The following is a 14,062-nucleotide window of genomic DNA, read 5'->3' on the forward strand; positions in this document are numbered from 1 at the left end:
CAACAACCGAACCCATACTACAACATCAGTAACCATGGACCACCAATTATTTTGTGGCACCATCTTATCATTTCCTGTAGATAACATTCTACATAAACTGTCCCCATGACCAAACAAATTGGTTTAGCACAAGTTTTGACATTGCGAACAAATAGAATTTTGAACTTTTTAAATCACAATTCAAGTGATAGAAATAATGGATTGAATAAATCCAGTCAATTCTGTGAGTCTTATTTTTCATTTTTTTTAATTATATTAAACTGTTTCTCTTCAAAAAAGTTCTGAAACTATGTTTTCTGATCTTCTTGTGTCAGAATAATGCAGGTTAGAAATATAGCTTAAATTACAACTGAAATAAAATATATGGTTACACCTGTGATTCAAATGCCTCCTTCCGATTTGGTTGTTGTAAAAAAAATACATATCATTGATAAACGAAGGATTGTGTTACTTCCAGTTACAGAAAGAAGATTCCAGACATTAAGTAGACTGGAAAATCATTTGAACTAGACTTCCTTTCTTTTCATGTATGACAAAATGATAAACCCATGTTTATTCTATGGTGTTATTTCACAATAAGAATCTTCTCCCAGCTTTTACATTCTATGTGTTCTTATCAAGTGTTATGTCAATTGAATATGCCTGAAAGGAACATGATTTTCCTCCATTTAAACTCCTATTGTATTGAACTAAATGCTCATCTCACCATCTGTTATCATGTCTCTCTTCACACCATCTCTCTTCATACCATCTCTCATCACACCATCCCCTATCACAGCATTTCCCATCATAACATCTCCCACCCTAATTCATTCCTCCTAGGACCTCAAAACTGTGGTGCTCTCTAGTCCGTCTTTCCTTATCTTACAAACATATAATCATTACTTCCTAACTTACCTCACTTTTAAACTGTTTTTAGTCTTGGTGATCTTCTGCATTTTGGGTCTTGGTTGGTCCTGCACTTAGGTTTCCAATTTTAAAAAGTTGCAAAATATGCATTGTTCACAATGGAGAAAAGACGGTGATTGTGCGTTTCGGAGTAATTCCTCATCACAGAATCACAGAATTGTTATGGTGGAGAAGAAGGCCATTTAGCCCATCATGTCTGCACTGGCTCTCTAATCATTTTAACACTGCCAATCTCCTGCCTTTTCCCGATAACCCTGCTCATTGTTTCTATTTAGATAATCATCCAATGCCCTCTTGAAGGCCTCAATTGAACCTGCCACCACCACAATTCCAGGCAGTGCATTCCAAGCCCTAATTCCTCACATTTGCTTCTTTTGAAAAACACATTATAACTGTGCCCTCTGGTTCTCAATCTGTTTATGAGCGGGAACAGTTTCTCCCTATCTACTCTGTCCAGCTCCTCATTATTTTGAAAACTTCTATCAATTCTCCTCTCAGCCTTCTCCTCTCCAAGGAAAACAGTCCCAACTTCTCCAATCTTTCCTCATAACTGAAGTGTCTCATCCCTGAAACCATTCTCGTAAACCTCTTCTGCAGTCTCTCCAATGTGTTCACATACTTCCTATAGTGTGGTGCCCACAACTTTATACAGTACTCCAGCTGAGGTCTAACCGGTGTCTTATATAAGTTCATCATAACCTCCCTGCTCTTGTATTCTATGCCCCTAATAATGAAGCTTAGAATACTGTATGCTTTAGAAACAGCTCTCTTTACCTGACCTGCCACCTTTAATAATTTATGTACATATACATCATGGTCTCTCTGCTCCTGCACACCCCTTAGAATAGTATCCTTTATTTTATACTGTCTCTCCATATACTTTATACCAAAATGTATCACCTCACACTTCTCTGCACTGAACTTCATCTGCTATCTATCTGCCCACTCCACCAGTGTGTCAATGTCCTTTTGAAGTTCTACATTGTCCTCCTCATAGTTTACAATTCTCCAAAGTTTTGTGTCATTCACAAACTTTGAAATTGTCCCCTGCACACCAAGATCTAGATCATTTATATATATCAGGAAGAGCAAGGGTCCCAAATCTGACCCCTGGGGAACTCCAATACAAACCTTCTTCCAGCCCAAAAAATACCCATTAACCATTACTCTCTGCTTCCTATTCCTCAGCCAATTTTGTATCCACATGGATGGAATGAAATAGCAATGTCATTATTCTTCATCACTTAGCCTGTTCATAAAATTGAGTTAAAAGAGAAGAAAACATAGAACAAAAAAGCTGATTCAGCGCAGTTAACTCACTTTTGTTCTTGGACTATCCACTATACAATTCATTTTACATGGACTCTGCCACTGTACAATCCATCGCATTGTAGACTTGACCCAGAATATTTAATCTCCTGAAGAACAGGTCATCAATGCTTATCATTGTCTCTCTTCTAACTCAAGTATTTTTTTAAATCTTGTATGGTGCATTATTCATCTGATGGAATGTTCTTGGCATGCATTGTCATCATCCCTGCAGTTCTGAAGCTATTGCTTTCCATATTGCATTCAACCATGTTTATGTGTCTTAGAAAAACAATAATCTACATAGTAGGATCTCGTATTGCCCAATTACTTTTCCCAAAACACAATTCACTGAACTAATTTTTGCACTACAAAATGATGAGAGCCAAGAGAGCAGTAGGGTCCGCGCACCCCTCTACAAATCTTTATCTCACCCAGTCATTCTCTGATCCTATCTCAATTACAGTAGCATTATTATTGATTTCTATCACTTCTTGTCAAGAATCTACCGTATATCAAAAAAAATCAGCTGTCACATATATTGTTATTCATGAGGAAAGAATGATCAATCTAGTGAAACTGAAAACATGTGTCCTTGAAAAATAATTGCTAAATGGTGACTAGAATTCTTCACAGCTTCCTAATCTCATGTAGTTACAGCAACAAGACCATGGCCAGAAAAGAAACATGATAAATATCATGATCTAAATGAGAGTGTTTGGTTAATAGCAGATACAAAAATACACCAAAATGAATAATTCCAATACTGTAATCAATCCCTGGGTCATGATGACAATGACAATAAAGTTTATTCCTCCATTCTACCTTCCTGTTAAAATTTTTCCATCGCCAACATCTACACACAAATAGAGTTTACGCCTTCACTGGGTTACATGGGAAGAAGTTACATTTCACGATTTGCCGTAGAGTGTAAGAGTAATTTTGATTAAATAAAATATCTATTTTCTTTTATTATGTACCAAATTGAGATTATTTTCAGCAAGAAGCCATCTTGATATATGCAACATTGTCAAAGTTCTACCTCTTTTTTCTCTCGAGGCAACTGACACCTTAAAAATTAATGCAGGTGCACGATGCAGGTCAATTTCAACAACTGACGATTAATGACATTTGACTCCATTAAACGAAAATCACCAAAATATGTTGCAAGATTTGTTTGAAGGTCAAACATTTACTGTATTCCCACACTTTAGATCTTTCATTTAATGGGTCATATCCCAGTTGAATCAACCTACTCCCAAATCTTTTTCAGTTCTTTTATTTTATACTTCCTCTGAAAGAATAATGCAAATTGATGACTGACCATATGGAGAACCATGCACCCCTACCTTTACATAACATTGCATTGAGTTCCAAGTGCCCTTAATTTGTTGAGCTTACAACTGGCAGACACGTGGAAAGAAAATTTTTCTTGAATTGTTTGCAATATTATTGATGTAAAAACTTGAATGTATTAGGTCTGTGGGAAACACAATCCTGGGCACAATATCAAAGCAACATATAATGTATTTTAAATCATAGTACAGTACAGAAATGCATTTGGCATATTTATTACAAAGCTTAAGATTTAACTGTCAACTTTCCGTCTTTCATAAATCAATTAATAGCCAATGCAAGCATTTCACAGCATTTAATTTTTCCAAATGTTACCAAAACACTTGTGGGGATTTGAGACCAAAGTTTATCTTTCGGGATAATATCATTAGATATCTTCGTTGCATTCAGATGTCACAATTCTTTTTGACCTTTGCAATTTTTGCCAAATTACATCAAATTTACAACACTGACCTGCTAGTCACAAGTGGAAAAGATATTTATTCTAGTAAATTCATAATGCAGGGGATGATAATGAAATGTTGAACTTACAACAACTTTATGGGCAGAATTTTCTATTCGGCATGCAGGGGCGAGCCCCACACACCAACATGTAAAATGACGCTTGGTGACGTCAGGCGTGCGTCATTCCAATCTTTCATTCAGTGGGCGCGCACCAGAGTCAGCTGTACACCTGCCAAATTGTTACGGCCTGTTAAGGTCATTAATAAACTAATTAACCAAATTGACAGGGCTGCCCGTCCAACCTTAAGGTTGGAGGGCAGGTGAAGAGCCCAGGCAGCCTTCGCATTTTTCATGAAACCTCGTCCACGGGCGGGATGAGGTTTCATGAAGGGTTTATTAAACTAATAAGTATTTTTTAAACATTTGATAAACATGTTCCAGCTCATGTGATGCTGTCACATGAGGGGACTGTGTAAGTGATTTTTTTTAAACTTTTTTTATCTTGAAGTTTGAAATTGAACTTAATCTCCCTGAGGCAGCTCTGTGCCTCAAGGAGACTTCTGCGCTCTTTTCAGGCGCATGCAGTGATTAGAAAGCCATTTCGGCATATCATCCTCTACAGGGGAGTGAGGACCTGTATGAACAGAGCATACAACTGGGCATCTCCTTAACCAATTAAATTGAAGAATCCTTAACAAGGCATGCAGAGTCTGAACCAAGAATTGTAAATTAGATTATTTCATTTAATAGTAAATCAGGGACAAAAAGCAAAATAACAAGAGGGAAAGAAAGATGAGATTAAGAGAAAGTGATAAAAGAAAAAGAAATAAAAAAAAGTTTATTTTATATTTTAAATCTTCAACAATAACTAAAATTTGAAAGAATAAGACTCATCACTTGCAGAAGTTAATTTTGAGTACCGGGGGTTGTTTGGCAGTAATTAAACTTAACAGATCATTTAAAAATTCACTTATTCTGGAATGGACAAGTTCTAAATGTTTTACACATTTAGTGGGCATCCAGCACATAAGTATTATAATTTCACTTCCTTCTATGATCTGGATTTTGCAGTAGAAATAATATTGAGGCTATCATCACTCACTATTCTTATTCCCTTGTGCACATGGCGTAGTGAAATGCAGAAATTAAGAAGCTGTCATCCAAGTTGCCCTGCTCATCCAGAAGTTTTGCAGTAACAATACTTCATCCAGTGACTCAGCATCGAAACACATGAAAAGATAGATACCCATTAATCCACTCCAGAACTGCAGCGCTTGTCCATTCAAGCATGAGTGAATTTTTAAAAAGTTTGGCAATTCTCTATTATTGTTTTATGACATGGTTAAGGACTGTTAACATTTAAAAGGAAATCTGAATATCTTGTTTTAATGAATAATTTCACTTATTTTAACAAAACAAACTTTACTGGATATCAAAAACTTAAAAACAAGCACTATTGACTTAACATATGGTTTACAACTATATATGCTGTGCACTCAGGTTTACTTCCTACTTCCCCCAAGAATTCTCTTTTAAGACACATCAGTCTTAAAATTATTACGTCTGTATGGACCACCAACAGGTACGCCACAATCATCAAGAGATTTTTTTCTCAGCTATTCTCAACGTAAAACTTTTGTTTACACTCTCTTGACTGTGGAGGCTTCAGTCCTTTGTTCTGGCTATGATTCCAATACTGCCAAGTTACTCCACCGATTATTTTGTTATGCAACAAGTAGTCTACAGTAGATTCTCCCACTTGCTTCAAACATACAAACATATGAATTACGAGCAGGAGTAGGCCACTCGGTCCTTTAGGCCAATCTTCCATGCATGCCAATATGTTATCCCCTACACCATGAGCTTTTATTTTCCGCAAAAACCTTTGATATGGCACCTTATCATGTGCCTTCTGGAAATCTAAGTCCAGTACATCTACCAGTTCCCCTTTATCCACAGCACATGTATCTCCTTCAAAGAGCTCCAATAAATTGGTTAAACACGATTTCCATTTCACAAAACCATGTTGACTCTGCCTGATTGCCTTGAATTTTTCTAAATGCTCTGCCATAACATCTTCATTTGTTTTACTTTTCCCTTCTGTCTCTTTCATCTCTTTCTCTGAATCCCAAAATTCCATAGCTCTCTTTATTTCACTTGCCTTACGTGATTTGACATTGAATTAATTATTCTGATTTATGCTCTCCTGTTCAGACTGTGCAGCTTCTGCAAGGATTCTTCACTCTGATTGATTGAGGAGATACACAGTTGCTTGCCCTGTTCAAATGGGTCCCAGGGCATCTGTAGAGGACTGGGTGCTGTTTTGAGTCCCCAACTGCTGAGTGGGCCTGTGCAGAAGCTCCTGGAAAGTCTGTAGGTTAAGCATAATAAAGAGCTAATGTTTTTGGAGATGCAGGGCAAGTCAAAAACAGCAACTTCTTGATTTCTGCATTTAATTGGGTATAGGTAGCTTAAAGTTACTTATTGCAGATAACTTCGCCGTTTTGTCTGCAGGAGCAAGCTGACACGATCGGTCTACCGAGACAGTTCTGTTTGTGGATTTTGGGTAGGAGGTAGAAGCGGGCCGTCCGAGGTTGGGCAACTATCAGGTTGGAAGCTGTGGGAGGAAGATCCCCAGAGGAGATGAGGTCAGTGACAGTCCTGGAAACCTCCTCTGGGGATCTTCCTCCCACAGCTTCCAACCTGATAGTCACCCAACCTCGGACGGCCCGCTTCTACCTCCTACCCAAAATCCAAAAACAGAACTGTCCCGGTAGACCGATCGTCTCAGCTTGCTCCTGCCCCACAGAACTCATTTCTCATTATCTTGACTCCCTTCTCTCTCCGCTTGTCCAGTCCCTCCCCGCCTACATCCATGATTCCTCTGACACCTTATGTCACATCAACAATTTCCAGTTCCCTGGCCCCAACCGCTTCCTCTTCACCATGGATGTCCAATCCCTCTACACCTCCATCCCCCACCAGGATGGTCTGAGGGCCCTTAGCTTCTTCCTCGAACAGAGGCCCGAACAATCCCCATCCACCACTACTTTCCTCCGTCTGGCTGAACTTGTTCTCACACTGAACAATTTCTCCTTCAACTCCTCCCACTTCCTCCAAATAAAAGGTGTGGCTATGCGTACCCGCATGGGCCCCAGCTATGCCTGTCTCTTTATGGGGTATGTGGAACATTCCTTGTTCCAGTCCTACTCCGGCCCCCTTCCACAACTCTTTCTCCGGTACATCGATGATTACTTCGGTGCTGCTTCGTGCTCTCGTCAGGACTTGGAAAAATTTATTAATTTTGCTTCCAATCTCCACCCCTCCATCATTTTCACGTGGTCCATCTCTGACACTTACCTTCCCTTCCTTGACCTCGCTGTCTCAATCTCTGGCGATAGACTGTCCACCAATATCCATTACAAGCCTACCGACTCCCACAGCTATCTTGACTACAGCTCCTCACACACCGCTTCCTGTAAGGACTCCATCCCATTCTCTCAGTTCCTTCGCCTCCGTCACATCCGTTCCGATGATGCTACCTTCAAAAACAGTTCCTCTGACATGTCCTCCTTCTTCCTTAACCAAGGTTTTCCACCCACGGTCGTTGACAGGGCCCTCAACCGTGTCCGGCCCATCTCCCGCGCATCCGGACTCACACCTCCTCCTCCCTTCCAGAAACATGATAGGGTCCCCCTTGTCCTCACTTATCACCCCACCAGCCTCTGCATTCAAAGGATCATCCTCCGCCATCTCCGCCAACTCCAGCATGATGCCACTACCAAACACATCTTCCCTTCACCCCCACTGTCGGCATTCCGTAGGGATCGCTCCCTCCGGGACACCCTGGTCCACTCCTCCATCACCCCCTACTCTCCAACCCCCACCTATGGCACCACCCCATGCCCACGCAAAAGATGTAACACCTGCCCCTTCACTTCCTCTCTCCTCACCGTCCAAGAGCCCAAACACTCCTTTCAAGTGAAGCAACATTTCACTTGCATTTCCCCCAACTTAGTCTACTGCATTCGTTGCTCCCAATGCGGTCTCCTCTACATTGGAGAGACCAAACGTAAACTGGGCGACCGCTTTGCAGAACACCTACGGTCTGTCCGCAAGAATGACCCAAACCTCCCTGTCGCTTGCCATTTCAACACTCCACCCTGCTCTCTTGCCCACATGTCTGTCCTTGGCTTGCTGCATTGTTCCAGTGAAGCCCAATGCAAACTGGAGGAACAACACCTCATCTTCCGTCTAGGCACTTTACTGCCTTCCAGACTGAATATTGAATTCAACAACTTTAGGTCTTGACCTCCCCCCTCCATCCCCACCCCCTTTCTGTTTCTTCCCCCTTCCTTTTGTTTTCTTCCAATAAATTATATAGATTTTTCTTTTTCCCACCTATTTCCATTATTTTAAAATATTTTTAAATCTTTTATGCTCCCCCCACCCCCACTAGAGCTATACCTTGAGTGCCCTACCATCCATTCTTAATTAGCACATTCCTTTAGATAATATCACCAACTTCGACACCTATGTGTTCTTTTGTTCTGCTGTCTGTGACATCTTTTGATGATCTGCTTCTATCACTGCTTTTGCCTACAACCACACCACCCCCCCCTCCCCCCCCCACCCCTCTTCCACCACCTTAAACCAGCTTATATTTCACCCCTTCCTGGGATTCGCCTAGTTCTGTTGAAGGGTCATGAGGACTCGAAACTTCAACTCTTTTCTTCTCCGCCGATGCTGCCAGACCTGCTGAGTTTTTCCAGGTAATTCTGTTTTTGTTTTGTATTTCCAGCATCCGCAGTTTTTTGTTTTTATTACTGGATATAACAACACTCTCATCTTTACACCAAAACAATCTTTTCAACTTCGGTAACTTCTATAAGGGGCTTATCACTTCCTTCACGCCGCTAAATGACCATCCGTTTGGATTTAACACGCTGTCAAATTCACTCACACTTGGTACAAACTTTCAGCGCCGCAGGAAAGTGGTGACTTACAGAATCACAGCTCGGAGGAAATGCTAGGGGGCAGCTCGCTGATCGCCAAAGTTATTTATCTTACTGGGTAAAGTCGAATCAGCCATTCGAGGAGCTTCTCTGAATTTGTAACTTGTAAAGTGATCATGGCGGAGAAAAGCACCATGTTCCTTCCTGTGCCATTCACAACCGTACCAGCCAACCATACTTACTGTAAAGTGAACAAGAATTTTACATTTCAGTTGCTACCTGTTGTGTACAGCATTGTGTTCATAATCGGCTTCCTGGGGAATTGCTGGGTTTTGGCTGCCATTTGTTTGACTCGGAGGAAATGGACCGGCATGACCGTGTTCCTTTTTAACCTGGGAATGGCTGATCTCCTGTATGTCATCACCTTGCCTTTCCTAGTGGTGTACCATGCCAGTCAAAGCTACTGGAATTTTGGGAAAGTGTTTTGCAGAATAACGAGGCTCGTTTTCCACCTGAACTTGTACGGCAGCATCGGATTCATCACTTGTATCAGTGTGCAGCGGTACATGGGGATCGTGCACCCCTTGAAGGTCAAGGGCAGATGGAAACACCGTCACTCGGTCCTGATCAGTGTCCTGGTCTGGGGGCTGGTTCTAACCCAAACCTCGGTGGATTTATATTTTCCCAAAACGAACGCCAATGGCACAGCATGCTTTGACAGTACAATGAAAGAGGAACTGCAGGGCTACATCAAGTATAATCTCACCCTGTCTGTGACTGCTTTCTTCACTCCCTTTCTAATTATCCTGGGCTGTTACAGCCAAGTTGTTCTGGTCCTCATCAGAAATAACAGCGTGGACCAAGAGTTGCGTCGCCGCTGCCTCAAGCTTGTGCTGATTGTCACCATTTTGTTTTCTCTTTGTTTCACACCTTACCACTTTCTGAGAAACGGCAACTTGATTTCGAGATATTTACAAAGCCAAGGTCAGTGCATTCAAGTCTTCAAGAACATTTACCTAATGTATCAAGTGTCTAGGGCCCTGGCCAGTTTGAACAGCGTCATCAATCCGCTCATTTACTTTCTGGGCCGAGATGATATGAAGTCACGAATCGAAAAGTTCGGAAGATGAAATTATCTTCTGGTCTATAAATACTGCACAGCTCCATATAGCACTTCTTCAACTATTGTACAATGTAATTGGGAATTGTTCAGAATGTTTCCAAAAGTATTTTGCTCAAGCTTAGCGCTGTTCCTGTTCAACTGCAATATTGAAATATTTTTAAATGTTTAGTAAACTAATGTTCTTTGTATATATTTAAAATCTGTATATCTATGCATGTATAAAGTGAAGCATCATCTGTGTACCCTGGCATTGGGTGACTCCCTCGTTTTGATATACTGTAATATACTTTGATAACCGGGCCTATGCCGGAGCAAACTACTTGGTAAATGCTTGTTGGTAAAAACGTAAATGTTTGAACTTCCCTTTCGACTAAGCTGCGTGCAGCAAGTTTCATAAATAGAACGACTAAATGCGCAACGTAAATAGGTTTTTACGTGTTAGACCTCTTAACTAAACCCTCGTTGAAGTCTGTAGTTTATCATGTGCCATTCCACTTAAACAGAACTAGCTTTTAACATGCTTTTTAATAATATTTAACATTTTGTGAGCTGGCTCTGCTCTTAGTGCTTTCTTAATTATTCAAAAATGAGGAGATAAACCAAATCTAGTTTGATGCTTCCTCTTTTCAGTAAAACTTTTCAAAGTATGAAGCTTGTTGGCAAGTATTGTTGCTATCTCCAAAGAATGGCCATAATGCTCGGCTTTTTTTTAAAAAAAGACAGTAAATACAACGCAATATATATTCTCAAACAGTTCAAACTGCGGGATGAATGTTGGGAAGATAAAATATTTGTATATTACACTTACTGTATTAGTTTCACAGTACGGGTTTGACGTGGATAAACATAACTACCGAAGGTTTCTATTGAACTGGCAACATTCACAGTAAGTAGCAAGGTGTGTCTTTTTAAGTGAATTAAGTAATTATTTTGTTTATGATTTTTGCTGTTGCCTTATGTGAAGTTTAAGAACGTGTGAAGTCATTAGGTGATTTTCATTCCAAAGTAACATTTTATAAGAACCAATTGAATTTATATTGCACCTTTAACATCCCGAGGTGTTTCACACCAGCATGTCTATCTTCAAGACCATTAGGTTTGTCTTTGTTCTAGAACACATATGGGAAATTGTGACGAAAAGTCGATCAGCATATAAGGAGACCCCTTTTTGCCAGCCCCCAAAATATACTCAAAAGTTGACCCCAACCCCGGCCAACTTTTCAGCCATGACATGTTACGCTGGTATTAGTAGTCAGCTGCAGAGGCTCCTCAGGCCCAACCATCTTCAGCTTCTTCATCAATGACTTTCCTCGTCACAAGGCCAGAGGTGGGGATATTCAGTGATGATTGCACAGTGTTCAGTACCATTTGCAATCCCTTAGATACCGAAGCAGTTCATGCCCGCATGCCGCAAGATCTGGACAACATTCAGGCTTGGGTGGACAGATGGCAAGTAACATTCACAAACACGGCAATGACCACCTCCAATAAGAGAGAGTCTAACCATCCCGCTTTTGCAATGGAGGGAGTACAACAAAGGTTCCCCAGTCTGATCCCTGGAATGGTGGGATTGTCCTATGAGGAGAGGTTGAAGAGACTGGGCCTGTATTCTCTGGAGTTTCAAAGAATGAGAGGTGATCTACTTGAAGCGTACAAAATTCTTACAGGGTAGTTGGAGGAAGGGTGTTTCCCCAGCTGGAGAGCAGGGTGGGAGGGGCTTTAGAACGAGGGGACACAGTCTCAGAATAAGAGGTAGGCCATTTAGGACTGAAATGAGGAGGAAGTTCTTCAGTCAGAGGGTGATGAATGTTTGGTATTTTCTACTCCAGAGGGTTGTGGAGGCTCAATCATTGATATATTCAAGTTAGAGATTTCTAGATATTAAAGTTATCAAGTAATATGGAGATAGCTGATAAAGGCAAAATACTGCAGATGCTGGAAATCTGAAACAAAAACAAAAAATGCTGGAAAAACTCAGCAGTTCTGACAGCATCTGTGGAAAGACAGGGTTAACATTTTGAGTCCATATGACTCTTCTTAAGAACTAAGAGAAATAAAAATGTGGTGAAATTTATACTGTTTAAGGGGGGTGAAGCAGGTGAAGCTGGATAGAAGGCCAGCGATAGGTGGAGGCAAAGGAGAAATTGACAAAGATGTCATAAACAAAAGGTCAAAGGGATGTTAATGGTGGTGGTGCTGGCTAAAGGAGGTGCTAATGGTGACATTCAGGTCAGAAAGCAGAATGTGATAATAGCCGGGCAAGGGTAAGCACTCTGGAAAGAACAACATGAGCAAGTGACAGATGGCACTGGCGGGGGTGGGGTGGGGGGAGGGGATGGCGCTGGGAAAAAAGATCGAAAATAGGCTAAAAGGTGGAGTTAAAACAATGAATAAAAATGAAATTTTTTTTAAAATAATAATAAAAATAAGTGGGAAAAAAATTACAAAATAAAAATGAATATTTATAAAAGGGGATAAAAAAAGGGGTGAGGATGGAGGAGAAAGTTCATGGTCTGAAGTTGTTGAACTCAATATTATGTCCAGAAGGCTGTAAATTGCCTAATCGGAATATGAGGTGCTATTCCTCCAGTTTGCGTTGAGCCTCACTGGAACATTGTAGTAGGCCAAGGACAGACATGTGGGCATGAGAACAGGGTGAAGTGCTGAAATGGCAAGTGACAGGAAGGTCTGGATCATGCTTGCGGACAGACCAAAGGTGTTCCGCAAAGTGGTCACCCAGTCTGTGTTTGGTCTCCCCAGTGTAGAGGACACTGCATTGGGAGCAGCGAATACAGTAGACTAAATTGAGGGAAGGGCAAGTGAAGCACTGCTTCACTTGAAAGGAGTGTTTGGGCCCTTGGACGGTGAGGAGCGGTGGAGGTAAAGAGGCAGGTGTTGCACCTTCTGCGATTGCATGGGAAGATGCTGTGGGAGGAGGTTGAGGTGTTGGGGGTGATGGAGGAGTGGATCAGGGTGTCCCAGAGTCTGTATGGAATGCCAACAGGGCGTTGAAGGGAAGATGTGTTTGGTGGTGGTATCATGCTGGTGTTCGCAGAAATGGCGGAGGATGATCCTTTGTGTGCAGAGGCTGGTGGGATGAAATGTGAGGACAAGGGGGAACTCTATTATGGTTCTGGGAGGGAGAGGAAGGCATGAGGGCTGAGAAGCGGGAGATGGGCCAGACACGGTTGAGGGCCCTGTCAACCACCGTGGGTGGGAAACCTCAGTTAAGGAAGAAGGAAGACATGTCAGAAGCGCTGTTTTGGAAAGTGGCATCATTGGAACAGATGCGACAGAGGTGAAGGAACTGAGAGAATGGGATGCAGTCCTTACAGGAATTGAGACAGAGAGGTCAAGGAAGAGAAGGGAAGTGTCACAGTTAGCTGATCTTTTATTTCAACTACGTTTTGGCTGAATGGTAGAGCAGGGGCCGAATGGCTTACCCCTGCTCTTATTTCCTGTTCCCTTGATGTTCAACAGCATTACCATCACTTAATCATCATCAAAGCTTTGGGGTTACCATTAACCATAAACTAAACTGGACCAGCCATATAAATACTGTTGCAATAAGAGCAGGTCAGAGGCTGGGAATTCTGCGGCAAATAATTCACCTCCTGACTCCCCAAAACTAGTCCACCTAAAAGACATGACAGGAGTGTGTTGGAATACTCTCCATTTGCCTGGATGAGTGCAACTCCAACAACACTCATGAAGCTTGAGACCATCCAGGGCAAAGCAGCCCACTTGATAGGCACCCCATCCACCACCTTAAATATGCATCCCTCCACCATCAGTACACATTAGAAGCAGTGTGTACCATTTACAATATGCACTGCAGAAAATCACCAAGGCTCCTTTGACAGCATCTTCCAAACTTGCAACTCTACCACCTAGAAGGATAAGGGAGCAGGCACAGAGGAACACTACCACCTTCAAGTTTCCCTCCAAGTCATATACCATCCTGACT

At 41.5% G+C, this 14,062-nt stretch overlaps 1 protein-coding gene across 1 annotated transcript; it reads left to right on the forward strand.

The window, feature by feature from the left end:
* The first annotated feature begins 9,072 nt into the window (after positions 1–9,072).
* LOC121287372 (P2Y purinoceptor 1-like) lies at positions 9,073–10,296 on the forward strand. The gene has a single exon (XM_041205179.1). It carries the CDS (start codon positions 9,149–9,151, stop codon positions 10,100–10,102), a length of 954 nt encoding a protein of 317 aa, XP_041061113.1. The 5' UTR covers positions 9,073–9,148; the 3' UTR covers positions 10,103–10,296.
* The last annotated feature ends 3,766 nt before the right edge of the window (positions 10,297–14,062 follow it).

Source organism: Carcharodon carcharias, chromosome 14 (genome assembly GCF_017639515.1).
Source record: "Carcharodon carcharias isolate sCarCar2 chromosome 14, sCarCar2.pri, whole genome shotgun sequence".
NCBI classification, from domain to species: domain Eukaryota; kingdom Metazoa; phylum Chordata; class Chondrichthyes; order Lamniformes; family Lamnidae; genus Carcharodon; species Carcharodon carcharias.

Coding starts and splice junctions, on each gene's coding strand:
- LOC121287372 (XM_041205179.1), top strand. CDS start 9,149: ATGGCGGAGAAAAGCACCATGTTCCTTCCTGTGCCATTCACAACCGTA.